The sequence below is a fragment of the Temnothorax longispinosus genome, chromosome 9, assembly GCF_030848805.1.
Source record: "Temnothorax longispinosus isolate EJ_2023e chromosome 9, Tlon_JGU_v1, whole genome shotgun sequence".
In the NCBI taxonomy this organism is placed as follows: domain Eukaryota; kingdom Metazoa; phylum Arthropoda; class Insecta; order Hymenoptera; family Formicidae; genus Temnothorax; species Temnothorax longispinosus.
Genome location: NC_092366.1, coordinates 16,796,956 through 16,812,441, shown reverse-complemented (window position 1 = coordinate 16,812,441; position 15,486 = coordinate 16,796,956). Strand labels below are relative to the sequence as shown.

At 36.2% G+C, this 15,486-nt stretch overlaps 2 protein-coding genes across 3 annotated transcripts in view; both read left to right on the top strand.

Moving 5' to 3' along the window:
- Positions 1–737: 737 nt before the first annotated feature.
- LOC139819317 (cytochrome P450 6a2) lies at positions 738–6,753 on the top strand. Its single transcript, XM_071788565.1, has 4 exons — positions 738–1,281; positions 1,625–1,846; positions 5,993–6,244; positions 6,388–6,753. The coding sequence occupies exons 1-4, from the start codon at positions 768–770 to the stop codon at positions 6,555–6,557; spliced, it is 1,158 nt and encodes a 385-aa protein (XP_071644666.1). The 5' UTR covers positions 738–767; the 3' UTR covers positions 6,558–6,753.
- A 4,904-nt stretch (positions 6,754–11,657) lies between these two features.
- The window catches only part of LOC139819314 (neural cell adhesion molecule 2), a 31,717-nt gene continuing 27,888 nt past the window's right edge, over positions 11,658–15,486 (top strand). The window contains exons 1-2 of one of the 2 annotated variants that reach the window (XM_071788556.1): positions 11,658–12,120; positions 12,264–13,303. In XM_071788556.1, coding sequence (XP_071644657.1) covers positions 13,222–13,303 — 82 coding nt within the window. In that variant the 5' untranslated portion in view covers positions 11,658–12,120; positions 12,264–13,221. Of the gene's footprint in view, positions 13,304–15,486 lie in introns of both variants that reach the window. The other variant, XM_071788557.1, reaches the window with a different exon arrangement.

Here is a 15,486-nt window from a genome sequence, read left to right as displayed (position 1 = left end):
AGATTGAGATTCTAGAATCGATATTTAATTAAACATTTCGCTGTGGTATAACGCAACAACAGCAACAAGAACATTCACGATTAAGTTGATTCTTATCTCTGGATTCTCCAGAAGTAATTAATCATACTTAATATCAATGTAGATGGTTGTCCATTTGTATCAATCCGTTCTAGATAAACGAGAAAAAAAACGTCATTTAAATAGAAAAGAATAAAATATTAGAATGGAATATATATAGACAAAATAAAATATTACAAGTTGATCTTCAAAAAGTCTTTAACTCTTGCATTCCTAAATTATTTAACAGTTATAAAAAGAAATATTCGTTTGTATTTTTCCGCATGTTGCATGATAAATGAACAATTCGTGAAAACATTTTTAATGTATAATTTAATAATTTAATGTATAGATATATAATACATATAATAATATATAATAAATAAAATAGAGCGACGAACTATGATAAAAATAAAATAAAACGTGATATAAAATATACCAAAAATAATAATTTCAGTATAATTATTTAAAATAGTTATTTTTAATTTGCTCCTCTCTCTTTCTGTTTCGAAATGTACGTATCAGGTATAATAAATAACTCAGAAAATTAAGAGTTGGAAAGAATGACTCTTTTTCTCTTCAGCACGAAGTTGAACTGATGTATAAGTTTGAGGGGGCAGGCGTTGATCACACGGAAACTTATGAGAGAAAACTTTCTAACATAATTCCCGCTTTCTGATACACTGATGCATAATTTATAGGCCGAACCCATGACCATGCAGCTCTTCAGGCTCGACTCTGTTAGATGGCGACCATTAAGAACGAGGCTCTCGCCCGTCTTCACGTCCGGGAAATTGAAGGACATGTTTCACTTGGTGTTGAATTGTTCCGATCACTTTGAGAAGTATCTGAACGAGACAGTGTCTAAAGACGGTATCGTCGAGTGCCGGAATCTGACGTCCAAATTCACCGTCGACGTGATCGGATCGTGCGCTTTCGGCCTCGAAATAAATGCGCTGAAAGAAGAAAATAATAAGTTCCAGAAAATAGGTCGTAGGATGTTCCGTGCCACTCCAAAGATCATGTTTAGAAACGTGTTCAGAGAAATTCCGTGGATCTACAAGCACTTAGGATATATCTTGGACGATCATGACGTGACCGAGTTCATAACGAACATTACCCGCGACACTATAAAGTACAGGAAGCGGAACAACGTGCGCCGACACGATTTTATCGATACTCTTATCGATCTCAAGGATAATCCTGACAAGCTGGGCGTTAATAGTAGGAACATTTTTTTTCCATCTTTCGCATCTTAATTTATCAACTTTCAAATGCGTTAATATGTCCTTAATTCTCCTTAATTTTCTAGAACATGCTTATATTCTCTTTTTTGAGAGAGATAATCGAATATTCATTGACAAAGCCGTTTACTAACAGTATAAATTAGTGTCTATTTCTTTCTTAACGTAGATTAATTTTAATATCGGTTTAACTTGCTTTTTATATTTTTCCAGCTGTAAGAATTATAAAAAAAAGTAAATTAAACAGAGCTTAAAGTTGATCTACATTGATAGAAATAGACATAAGAATCACGGAGATTAATATAAAATTATTATTTTTATAGATGTAACGGATGAATTCATTGCTGCCCAATCGTTCGTATTTTTCGCGGCTGGTTTCGAGACATCTTCCTCTACAATGTCCTATACAATATATGAGTTGGCGCAAAATCAATCAGTTCAAGAAAAAGTTCGAGAGGAAATTAAGGAAGTCCTTAACAGTAATAACGGAGCAATAACATACGACAACATCAAAAAGATGAGCTATTTAGAAATGGTTTTTAAAGGTTTGTTTATCCCTCAAAAAATAATTCTGTAGTAATTCAAATTTAAGTGAGTCAAGTTTATCTGCAAACATTTGCAAATTTACACATTCCTTTTCGATAAGATCTCCCGAAAGTGAAAGGCGATAATTTCCACCAAATATTTTTCGAACTTCGATAAACGCGATTAAGTATTCGAAAATATCTTTCTGTTAAGTCAAGTGTTTGTGTTACCTTGCAGAGACTCTCAGAAAATATCCACCAGTAATGTATCTCACGAGGAAACCTGTAAGGAATTACACTTTTGAGGGGACTAAAATCGATCTACGAAAGGGACTAGAAGTGGTTATACCTATTTCTGCTATTCATAATGATCCGAATATTTATCCAGATCCGGAAGTTTTTGATCCCGAACGATTTAGCGCGGAAAATATGGACCAGAGAAATTCCATGTATTATTTACCTTTCGGAGATGGTCCAAGAAACTGTATCGGTAATTTAAGAAACTAATAGATTTATTTTTTCTTAAATGAGCGTACGCTCATTTTACGCATATGCACGCGCGCGCACATGCACACATAAGCATTTTACTTGAGAAATAATTGAAACTTCATCCGCTATTTTTTTAGGGGCAAGATTTGCCGTTAATCAGACCAAGATTGGTCTAATTAAAGTGCTAATGAATTATAAAATAGACGTTTGCGAGAAAACCCAGATTCCAATTGTCCATGCTCCGCTGACCCCTGTGATGTTGCAAACAACTCACGGTATATATGTAAAATTAACTAAGCTCGCCTAACAGGATAATTACAACGTCATGTGATTTGTATTGTGCTATATATATGTGCTATGTATGTGTATTGTGCTATATATATATATATAAATATATATATGTATACTTATATTAGTAAATTAATTAAGCAATGCAAAATGATGTATGGACGTGTCGTGTCCCATCACGTATAACATTTGCTGTACATGTTTACAATGTATATTCAGTCATTAAGATAACGTTTATTAATAGAACAAAAATTGGAACGTGTAATCGAGAACTTTTTGTAATGCTAAGAATTGTAATAAATTATATTCAGATAATTTAGCGTCGCCAATCGCGACAAACAAAACTCACGGTAAATAAAGAGTCGAGTTTTTTTAAATCATCTGGATAAATTTGCCATGTATACAATACTATAGAGTAATATTAAGAATTACTTGTAAGAACATTTGCAAAATCATATAAGAGTACATTATTTCAACAGCATTTCTTCGTGTCATTGACATGTAATCACTTAGTCATAATAATGCTCCTATTTTATAATCAAATAAACAGATAATGTTATATGTACACTTGATTACTACATAATCTTTATTGAGCTCTTGTCTGTTTTTTGCCACAATATCAGATTACAGAATACGTGACGATATAACGTGTTAGATAATTAATTAAGCAACTCAGCATAATGCTACATGTAATATCGGTAGGTAAAAGTACCAATAACTGGCCACTTAAGCATACGAAGAAAATAAATCTTAAATCTAATACATAAAATTAATTTTATGCTACAAAAAACTTTTTATTTAGGAAGTTATAACTATTTTCTACTTAAACGAGTAAAAAAAGTGATATTTTTTGCGGTATTTTATTTAAATTAAATAAAAATGTAGTAGACATCGATGTCCCAATACATGACCAGCCAAAATGCGATTGTCCCAGCGTCCAAATTATGAGGTCCTAGTAACTAGCCATGACTTTTTAAGTGTATTAAAATAATTTTAATGAAAGGAATTTTATTTTGCAGAGTAAAAACAAGAAGAATATAATAAATAAGTTAATAAAAAAACATTAGAAAAGTTAAAAATATAAAAATATTGGATAAAGAAATGCTAGTAGGTTAGAAAAGATATAGAGGTTAGAAAATATCTAGTCTTAGAAAAAGTTTTTACAGTCTAATAAATGATTTATTTTTATTATTAATGTTTTAAATAAATAAATTTATTTATTATTAATTAAAAAATAATTTTACAATGTAATAAATAATTTATTTTTACTACTAATTTAATAATTAGATTTAAATCACTTAAAACTTCAATACAACACATTTTAACAGACTGTTTATAATAGTTGTTGGTGCCCTTTTATATCAGAAAAGGATCATAAGTGGTAACATAAGTGTTAATATAGTACCTTTAGCATTTACATTGAACAAAACAGTTATGCTTTCTTTCTCATCACCATGCACGCATGTACAATTTTATAAAGACTTTGATCCTTTACGAGCCATTAATACACTGTCTGCCTTTGGAACTAAGAAAAAAGAACTTTAATCTAAAACAAATACTCTTGATAGATGGATGTCAGTAGGTTTAACTTTTGTAAATGTTCTTTCACTTCTCTGAATTAATTCTTTAAAATATCTTCTGTTGCTGATGCTCAATTCATTGTCAAATTTTTTGCGATACTTGGAGTCACATCTGGATGTCTACGACAAAAACTTTTCCACCAGTGCCTGCCTGGTTTATTATCCTTTAAAGGAGACTCAGTGATAAGTTTCTGCAGACATTGAAGATGTTGACTGGATTTTCTATTGCAGCCAAAGAGGTTTCCCTGTAACAAAATCTCAATATCTTCAGTGTGCAGTGCAGAAACTGATCACTGAGTCTTCTTTCAAGGATAATGAACTAGGCAGATACTGATAGGAAAAGTTTTTGTCGTAGACATCCAGATGTGATTCCAAGAATCACTCAAAATTTGACAATAAATTCAGCATCAGCAACAGAATTAAGATGTTTTAAAGAATTAGTTCAGAAAAGTAAAAGAACATTTACAAAAGTTAAATCTACTAGACATCCATATCTGTCAAAGTATTTGTCAGATGAAAGTTCTCTTTTCTTGGTTCCAAAAACAGACAGGCAAAGAATTTACAATTTGAGGTTATATACTACATGTCAATAAAAATGAACGAAAGAAATGCATAAAACAGAAAAAATATAGAATTTAGTACACTATCATTACAATAAGTAATGTTTACAATAAATATACTTACAAATTTCGTACAGAAAACTTAAAAACAAAGCACAAAAACTCGAACGCGTGTTGCGGCTAGATATTAGGACACACAAGTAAGCACTTGAGATGACGATTCGCCCGATAACTGGACAGCCGGCTAGTTTTCGGGCAGGCAAGATTGTCACATACCGATTCATAGCCATGCAAATTTTTATTGAAAAAACAATTTAAATGAGCAATTTTTCATTTTTTATTTATTATAAATATTCTTAAGATTGTGTAGAAACTGTATTTATGCAGAAATATCTAATATTATGATTATTATCATCTTAACAAGAATCACACTTTCCTTAGCCATATCTTAAAGAATCTATGAAGACTCACGGTGCATTTGACTACGATAATTCAAACAATTTTTTAAATATTTTAAACAAAATGTTTAGTGGCATAATTTTTTATATAAGACACTGAATAACCAAATAACATAAATCAGTAAAAATATTTTTCTTACTTTATGTATATAGCTTAACAAAAAATAAAATATCCATCAATGGCCAAGTAATGGGACATGGCCCGTCATTGGTACTTTTACCTTAATGATGTTAAGAACAATTGAAAAGAATCATATTATTACGACAATTCGACGTTTCAGTTTGAATATGTTGACATTTATTTCAATAATATTCTCCTCTCTATGATATCACGCGTCAGAAATAATATCATATTCGCAATTATGTGAAATTTTCAATCGTTCGTATTTTTCGCGGCTGGTTTCGAGACATCTTCCTCTACAATGTCCTATACAATATATGAGTTGGCGCAAAAATCAATCAGTTCAAGAAAAAGTTCGAGAGGAAATTAAGGAAGTCCTTAACAGTAATAACGGAGCAATAACATACGATAACATCAAAAAGATGAGCTATTTAGAAATGGTTTTTAAAGGTTTGTTTATCCCTCAAAAAATAATTCTGTAGTAATTCAAATTTAAGTGAGTCAAGTTTATCTGCAAACATTTGCAAATTTACACATTCCTTTTCGATAAGATCTCCCGCAAGTGAAAGGCGATAATTTCCGCCAATAAATAATTTTTCAAGCTTCGATAAACTCGATTTAGTATTCGAAAATATCTTTCTGTTAAGTCAAGTGTTTGTGTTACCTTGCAGAGACTCTCAGGAAATATCCGCCAGTAATGTTTCTCACGAGGAAACCTGTAAGGAATTACACTTTTGAAGGGACTAAAATCGATCTACGAAAGGGACTAGAAGTGGTTATACCTATTTCTGCTATTCATAATGATCCGAATATTTATCCAGATCCGGAAGTTTTCGATCCCGAACGATTTAGCGCGGAAAATATGGGCCAGAGGAATTCCATGTATCATTTACCTTTCGGAGATGGTCCAAGAAACTGCATCGGTAATTTAAGAAACTAATATATTTACTTTTTCTTAAATAAGCGTACGCTCATTTTATATTTTACACATATGCACGCGCGCGCACATGCACACATAAGCACTTTACTTGAGAAATAATTGAAACTTCATGCGTTATTTTTTTAGGGGCAAGATTCGCCATTAATCAGACCAAGATTGGTCTAATTAAAGTGCTAATGAATTATAAAATAGACGTTTGCGAGAAAACCCAGATTCCAATTGTCCATGCCCCGCTGAGCTCTTTGATGTTGCAAACAACTCACGGTATATATGTAAAATTGACCAAACTCGCCTAACAGGATAATTACAACGTCATGTGATTTGTATGTATTGTGCTTTATATATATATATGTATACTTATTAGTAAATTAAGCAATGCAAAATGATGTATGGACGTATCGTGTCCCATTACGTAACATTTGCTGTACATGTTTACAATGTATATTTAGTCATTAAGATAACGTTTAATAAAACAAAAATTGAAACGTGTAATCGAGAACTTTTTGTAATGCTAGAACTCATAAATCATATTCAGATAATTTAGCGTCGCAAATCGCGACAAACAAGGCTCACGGTGAATAAAGAGTCGAGTTTTTTAAATCATCTGGATAAATTTGCCATGTATACAATACTATACAGTAATATTAAGAATGACTTGTAAGAACATTAGCAAAATCATGTAAGAGTACATTATTTCAACAGCATTTTTTCGTGTCATTGACATGATATCACTTAGTCGTAATAATGCTCCAATTGCGTAATCAAATAAACAGATAATGGTATATGTACACTTGATTATTATAATCTTTATTGAGCTCTTGTCTGTTTTTTGCTACAATATCAGATTACAGAATACGTGACGATATTACGTGTTAGATAATTAATTAAGCAACCCAGCATAATACGCTACATAATATCGGTAATAATGTTAAGAACAATTGAAAAGAATCATATTATTATCGACAATTCAACGTTTCAGTTTGAATATATGTTGACATTTATTTCAATAATATTCTCCTCTCTATCATATCACGCGTCAAAAATAATATCATATTCGCAATTATGCGAAATTTTTTTATTTAGAAATAACACATGATACTGTAAATATAGACGATGCTATTCTGACACATTTGAGTTTACGTGCATGGCGGGTGTGTACAAACGTATAAAAATTATAATATTAATCAAAAAATATATGAAATAAATAATATTATATAAATTGCGTAATATTTTTTAAATTTAACCTACCATTGAATATCTTACAATATTTGATAAAATAACTAACGTATGAAATTTTTTCCTAATTATGTTAAATTTTTTTCTTATCATATATAACACTAGTACTCTTATTACCGCTTAATTTTTATATTTACTATAAATGTTGAAATTAATTTTATAAGAGAAGAACCGATTTTAAATGATTATAAAGTATAAATTATGATAAAAGATAAAACATTTTAAAATACTGAGAACTGAAAACATTCTATACACAGTTTCTGCTATTATATAAGAAGTTAAACTTGGATTACAATTTCTAAAATGAAGATTGCACATCCACATATATATACACACATAAACGCGAAAATAGAAAAAGTTTCTGGAGCGTAGTTTCTTATAATATAAAAGTACATCGATTGTTGCTTATTATAAAAATATGTGTATGTATATATGTGCACACACTAATTATATATTGATCATATACACAATCTGAGATTATATTTAAAATATGATATTTTCTATATCTTAATAATTTTTTATATCGTTTATAATAATAAACAATAAATACAAATTTATTTACTTACAATACACAGCAATTACTTCTTAACAATAAAAGTGTAATTATTAGAGCGAAGTTTTAATTAATTAATATAATTTAAAAAAAACAATATATTCTTTATTTTGACATTGTGCTGTTATATTAGTTCTTGAGACGAGTAAACTGTTAATGTGTTTACAAACATTTACTAAACACTTTTCCATGTCAACGAAATATTTTAAGATAAGGAGATATATTATCTATATTATCATATCTCGTTGTGCGTACCGTGCTTCTTGATATCTGTTGCTTAAAGAATGTCAATGTTTGATATTGTTTTTAACATCTACATTCAATGTTAATATTGATTTTGCAGTGATAAAGATAATAGAAGAAAACACGGAAATGTTTTCTTTCAACACTGCGGTAAAAACAATGTTGGATATTTCGCATAAGTTGCGCCAAAATAATTTCAAATAGTGTATTTTTTCACCGTATCGCACCTGTTTTATGTAAGATAAAGATAATGGTTGATAAAGTCCGACTTTAAAGTTTTACAAGAGCAAATATGCATACTATGCATAGTAACCGAATTTAGAATCTTAACGATAGCGATCTGAGAGCGCAATTTTGTAGCGACTATTACGTCATTTTTCGGATAAAAATTAATAATTAAATTTCGTTGCTGCTAAAAGGGAATTAACGATGCGTACTATTATATCACCGCAAAATACACCTATTGGAAAGTCCACGGTGTGAAGAGGTCTCGATTCCACTACCAATTATTTTGATTTTATATAACTTCTAACAAAGGAATTATATTCCAAAAGGTAACAATAAATAATTACTTAATAAAAGTCTACGACAAAATAGAAAGGTTTTCTTATTAATAGAGATTTATTCTTTCTCTCAATTCTTTTATTAACGAAAAAGACCTGGCGCTTACAAAAATATCCTTATCAAAGATTTATTTTCTTCTTGCTGCTTATCTAACTAGGTTATCAGCCTCGCTTTCAGTCCTACGTGCGTTTATTAGAATATACCTAAAATTGGTTAATACTAGATTAATCTGAGATATTGCCATACCTTTGCTAATTAATTATAGATGCTAAAAATTTTATAAATAGCATGCACTCTCTTTGTGTTAATTACGGAGATATGTACAGTAATATTTTAATATGGCTATCAGTGTTACAGATCTAGTCTTATAAATTTTAAATGCTAATGTAACGTTTACATTTCTTCTTCCACTAAATATTCATTGCTGGTTTAGTGAAACCCAGAAATAACTATAAATAAGCTATTTATCTTCAATCGTGCACATATAAGCATATTATATTGTATACATGAGATAAATAGCAATATTTCGCTGTAGTACTGAGATAATATTCGGGTATTTCGGACTATTCTCATTTTGGCAAGTGTAATATCTCGAGCGAATCATCGTTCTACAATGGCGTTCTAGAAACTTGTTGCGGAAGCAATAAACTTTCGTCCTGAGTACACCTTAATGTGAGTACACTTTGCGCACCTGCGCTATTAGCGAATACTAATAATTATGGCAAACGTGGATAGCTGGCATGACTACTCAATACAAGTTGCGTGTTGCGTGTATAAACATAAGGTTAAGCGTTATTGCACAATTGCAAGCTCGCTCTGCTCAAAAGAAGATATTTTTGGAGGGGAAATTTTATTGACACGGCGCGGGGGAGAGGCAATTTCGGAATTGAGCCATTTTAGGATTGTTTCGATACAAATTTTATAAAATTTTTAAATAAAGATAAAAGAGACAGCTGACAAAGAGTTAACGTTTTACGTTTTTCCAGTTATGTTCTCGAATTTCAAATGTCCGTGCCCAATGCAATGCATGCGCTTCACGCGTGTACACATGTGTAATTTTTTTCGGTTAGCCGACGTACACGTAAATCACTTTCACTGCCCGCGGGGTGCACGAATTAAATCCGGCTTGTTCTGTAATTCAATTTTTAGTTTTTAATACTCGCGCTTTTATGCATTGACAGTTGTCATTTTTCTTGAATTTTTTTTATTGCACTGCAACGCAAAATACACGCAAAAAAAAACTGCGTGCAGCGTATACGCGTGGATATGAGGGATTAATTGGTAGGAATGTAATAATAAAAAAAAAGGAATTCGCGGCCACATATTCTGATTGTTGAATTTTATTTATATAAAACGTATATATTTTTTATGTTAATTAATTGCTATCTTATTGTTCTTGTTTTTTAATAATCATTTAAACGAACGCATTCGTTCGCTATTTATTATGTTCAACAATATGAATAATGTTATAGATATATATTCTACACGATATTCCATTTCTTTATATTTTTCGCTTTTTTATCCAATATTTATATCAATTCAATTTTCTCTCGGTCAATATAAGTAGAAGTTCAGAATTATTGTCGATCGAGTCTGAAATGACGTACGTCTATTGTAGATAATGTCAAAAAGTATAACACTTTATATTATAGAATTAGATTTAGTGGCCTTCTTATTTCTAAAACAATTTGTTCCTCTGTTTAAATAATACTTTCTTCCAATATTTTCTCTCTGAAGTTCGCATAACACGCAAGTATAGTTTTAGTCGATCGAGAGAGAAAGGGAGAGGCGCGAAGTAGTCGTGGACGTGGTCGGTCAGACGCACAGGACGCAGCAAACCGCGGCATTTTGACGGTCCTAGGTCGCGCAGCAGTTGTCATTTTGCGTGAAACGCAGAGAGTTACAAAATGCTTTGTATTGCACGTAATATCCATCTGTGCCCACGTGTATTTGACATAAACCCCCTTTTAACACCACATGGCAAAGAATTGCTCGTTCTCGCATTCAGGAAATAATTATGCAACGCTTCGAAAGGCGATATCGAGTCTTGGATATTAAAGAAGGAAAGTTAAAGTTACATATGTATCCCTTTAAAAACAAAGATTATTAAATTCTAAATAACACGCTCGTGTGTATATAACAAAAATCAAGAGTAAATACGGCCACTGACGAGCAATAACGAATAATATAATTCAAAATTAATATCTTAACATCATACAATGTTGGAATATCTTAAATACAATGTTGGTACGTTTCTGCACACTGTGCTTTCATCAGCCAACTAATTTTAAAAACATAAAATTCTACTCGAAATGGGGGAGTAATAATAATTCCTTAATTTATTCGTGACATTAGGCCGGGACTTGAGTCTATACGGGTAAAATCCTTCTAAATTTCCATATACTTTCGTAATTCTATCCGTAGCACTTCAAGACTTTCTTCGCTCGTCGTTGGCCGGCGCGGATTACTTCCTCGAGTCATTAACCTTTATTTCTCACGTTCCCGAGCTACAAGCTAAACACAAACGACCCGCGTTCCCCTTTGTTCCGTATCGTTCCCGCGGTCTCAGCGTTTTTTCGCGAGACAGCAGTCGTTTTCTAACGTTCACCCCCGATTCGCGAAGTGCACCGGGCAGTCCGAAAGGAGGGATGCGGCGCAGTGGAGTAGGACGATGCCGGGCGCGGGCGCGGGCGCGAAAGGGGATGAAAAGTGATCGGCGGGCGCTTTAAGCGGCCGCCGCCGCACCGGAGGGTGACGGAGCCGCACGAGTCGCGCCGAGCCGAGCCGAAAGCTACGACGGCACCGTCAGTAGGCCTGCCGCAACGCAGCAGTGAGCGCGCCTTCCACCTTGAGCAGGGGGTTCCGCGTTTCCCTCTGAGAGGACCACCTCCGAGGTTTGGGGAACCTCGCCGATTGGATTATCTCCGAGATCGCTGATCGCCCCCGCGCGTGATCCGGATGTCGATCGTCGGGATCGGAAGCGGGATCCATGCGCGACAGGTGAAAGTGGCTTCCCACGACAGCGGGTGAGAGACGGGACCACCCTCACGCGGCGGTGGCTCTACAGACGTGTCCCAGAGGGAACTCGGCACGAGTTCTCGCCACCGTCGTCGGCCGCTGACCCTAAGTATCGCGATCTGGCATCAGCGGAATTACGCGGCCGGGGACAGGAATTCCTTCTCCCTCGAGAAGAGAATGAGAGAATATTTTCGCGACAGAACAGATAATACGTATATGTGAGCCCCACAGACGACTCTCCCCAGGTGATCGATAAATTTCCGCACTTGTACCTGAAATCACGCGTCGGATCGATTGAAGTCTGCCGATCGATCCGACGTAATGGGAGATGCCAACGCTTCGGCGTTCGCCGCCTAATCGCTCATACCTTCGCGCTGTAATTATTAAGAGCGGCGTGGCGTGAATTCTGCGGAGGACGAAGGATGCACGAGGACGAGGGTGGGCGGTAATCCCGATATACCAAGGTGCGAACAACGTGAAAATGTTTTTCGTGCGTGGCGTACGGCGGCGTGCTAACTAAAACGCCCGCGTTAACGCTCGACCCGTGATCGCGCGACCACGACGAACCGCGGGAGTCATCTATAAGCTTGGATATCGATTTTTCCGTCCCACGTTTCTCGAAAACATCATTACGTCATTATATCCGCCGAGCGATGACGGAGAAGAGACGTGGGATGGGTGGTTTCGCGTGCGCGCGTGTGAGACTTAGTGGTGTATGAAATGAACGCCAATAGACTGTGCAAGGATGTACTATTACCCGATCGAGTAACCCCGTTAGACGACGTTCGAGGGAGAGAGAGAGAGAGAGTTTGCGTACATAAATAACGCGCGTAATCGCGCGCGGAGCCCTTAAGAAGTTACGGCGACTTACTTATAATCCCGCAGTTTTATGTCGGGAATCTGCCGGCGAAGTGCCTCGCGTGCTCCGTCAACTGCACTTAAGCCTCCTCTCAAAGCGCAGGTCGCGACCGCCCCGCCGTCGCCCCCGCTCGTTACCGTTAAAAGTGTACATCGGACGTTTTATCGGGGGTCGTCGCCGGTAAAAATCGGACGCCGGAGGACCGGCTCTCTTTCTCTCTCTCTCTCTTTCGCCGACCAGGGGGTCAGGATCGATGCGACGGATCTCCTCCGTCGTCTGCCGCGTCTTATGACGAGATGCGCCCGTTAGAACCGAGATTCCGGATGACCTGACGGATCACCGGGGGATCGCTCTCGTCTTCATTGAAAGTTATCAGCCGCGTCGGCTCCCACTTAAGCACGGGATTTAAGAAGGAGAACGGTGTACCTGCACGAGGGGGTGGAGGAGGAGGAGGAAGAGGTGGAGGCAAGGATTCATTCCGCTTACAATGGAGAGGATGCTTTTGCTGATGAGCTTGCTGGCCCGGTTCGTCGTAGCGGAAGTTCTGCTCGGCGACGTCGACGAGCCACGTAAGTGAATGAAAAACTTGGGGGTTTCCTGGCAGAGGGATAGGGACGCGGAAAGAGGAGTAAAATATAATGTATAATTGCGAAAGAGTTTCGCTATCTCTCTCTCTCTCTCTCTCTCTCTCTTCGTCTGTTTGCGTTCGCTAATGGGATTGGTGAAAACAAATAATTGGTTCGGATCGATCGGTACTTTTCTATTCTTGTTATGTAAGGCTTCTTCCTTTCAGTCTTCAGTTTATGTTTCTACGAAACTTCCGTCATCGCTTATGCACGCCGGCACACGTTTAAGGCTAAGTATTTTGTATGTACGTCGCTTTCGCAGGTAACCGGGAAAATGTTTACGCTTGCAATATTCGCCTGCTTTCAACATAGTGAAAATATTTACGCGCTTGCATTAGGATCGCTCATATCGATGCTCGTATAGGTATCGATTTTCCATATCACAACGTCAGGATAATGAACTAGCAAATGTGAGGAAATACGTAGCAGGGACACAAATGACGGACAGCTGGTTTCTCTTAGTAAGATTTTTATGTTGATTAGCCAGCAACTGAATAAAATATTTGATGCAGAGAATTAAAACTGAAAAAAATTGTGATCAATTCTATCGAAAAAGATATGATCAATTTAATTTTCATTAAAGAAGTTTGAAAGATCTGTATCGCAGGTATCTGATAATATTAATGCATTGAGATTGTAATAATGTCAGACAGTTATTGTTTATATATTTGACGTGACGCTAGATAGTACGAAAATATCAAACGTGCACAATTATGCAGCTGATGAAACTTTCTCTTCATTCCTATCGCGAATGTCTAGTAGTCGCGCATAGAGAACTTTGATAAGTATAATACCGTAAAAACTTAATCAAATGATAATAATTGAACTAATTAACACGGTTGGTTGCAACGACACTGACTGTGTCTCTAAAAGGAAATTACAATGAATATTTTCCGTATCAGACAAAAAATATACTAGCGAGACGCTCATCTAATCAGTTAACTACAGATAAAAAGAAGAGACAGAGAGAAAGAAAAAATCTACCATTTTTATTTTATTCACACTTTTGGATTCAATATTTAATCGGGGTAAAGTTCAATTATTATTGAACGTTCCAAAAATTCCGCTAAAGAAAAATTATCTCCGTATCCGATAGAAAATATCATTTTATTATTATGGTATTGGTTTTTTGGGACGCTGCGGATATTTATCGCATGTGCCAATAAAACGAGCGGACAATAATTGTACGATTAGCAATCGTTTCGCCAATGTCTGGAATTATTGGCGTCGGCGGAACACGTCGTCGGATCGTGCCGCAATTATCATGCAACAACGGCTTGGGCAAATAGCGGCATTAAACGCGAAACTAAATCGAGCAAGACGACAATTTATTCGGTGATCCGATATATATATATATATATATTTCGGCATTTACGTACCGGGGGGACAGGCCGATGCGCGCAAGTGACAAATGATGCGTTTTGATTTACGACACGGGCACGGGGTAAAAGGACACGATGGAATTTCAGGCCGCGATTTACGCCGCTAATTAATGGCGAAGGACAAGTTTTAGCGGGACCGTCATCGTAGCGACATCGGCGACAACCTCATAATCGTTATCGTGCGTGATGTGACGTGTCGCGTGCGCGCGAGCGCCGGAAAAAGATGAGGGGGAGGGAGGGTGGGGGGGGGGGCAAGGGGGCGGAACGTACATTAATTTTGACGTACGCACAGGACGTGAACGGCGTCGAGAATTCGCCGCCTGTCAATAGTTGTTTTGCGGACGACGGCGGCGTTGGCGGGGGGGGAGGGGGACGCGCCCTTCGCCACCGTCGTGCTCCACGACATCGGACAGGACCGCAACCCGTTTATTTAATCGATGCATTATGCAAATTGACATAACGGCTCCACTTCGGATGCAGTAATCGACCGCCATCTCTCGACAGATTCACAATGGGCCAACATGTACGCTGAATAATTGGCAGTAGCGTATCGTGGGCTGAAAATCAAAGCCGCTGTATGTGCACCCTTCCCTCCCCCCCTGACCCTCATTGCCCTCTCACCCCATGCCCCGCGAATTCTCGTGTATATCAGGAACCAACGATGGACCCCCGGCGTGTAACGCGCGCACACAAATGCATAATGGTTTGTACGCCGTACATACGGCTGTTCTGTTCGGAATTGAA

Bases quoted from the DNA above. Each gene is read 5' to 3' on its own strand.
- LOC139819317 (XM_071788565.1), top strand. From the start codon at position 768: ATGACCATGCAGCTCTTCAGGCTCGACTCTGTTAGATGGCGACCATTA. The intron at 1,847-5,992 runs GTTTGTTTATCC...GTTACCTTGCAG, and splicing joins TTTAGAAATGGTTTTTAAAG to AGACTCTCAGGAAATATCCG. The intron at 6,245-6,387 runs GTAATTTAAGAA...TTATTTTTTTAG, and splicing joins TGGTCCAAGAAACTGCATCG to GGGCAAGATTCGCCATTAAT.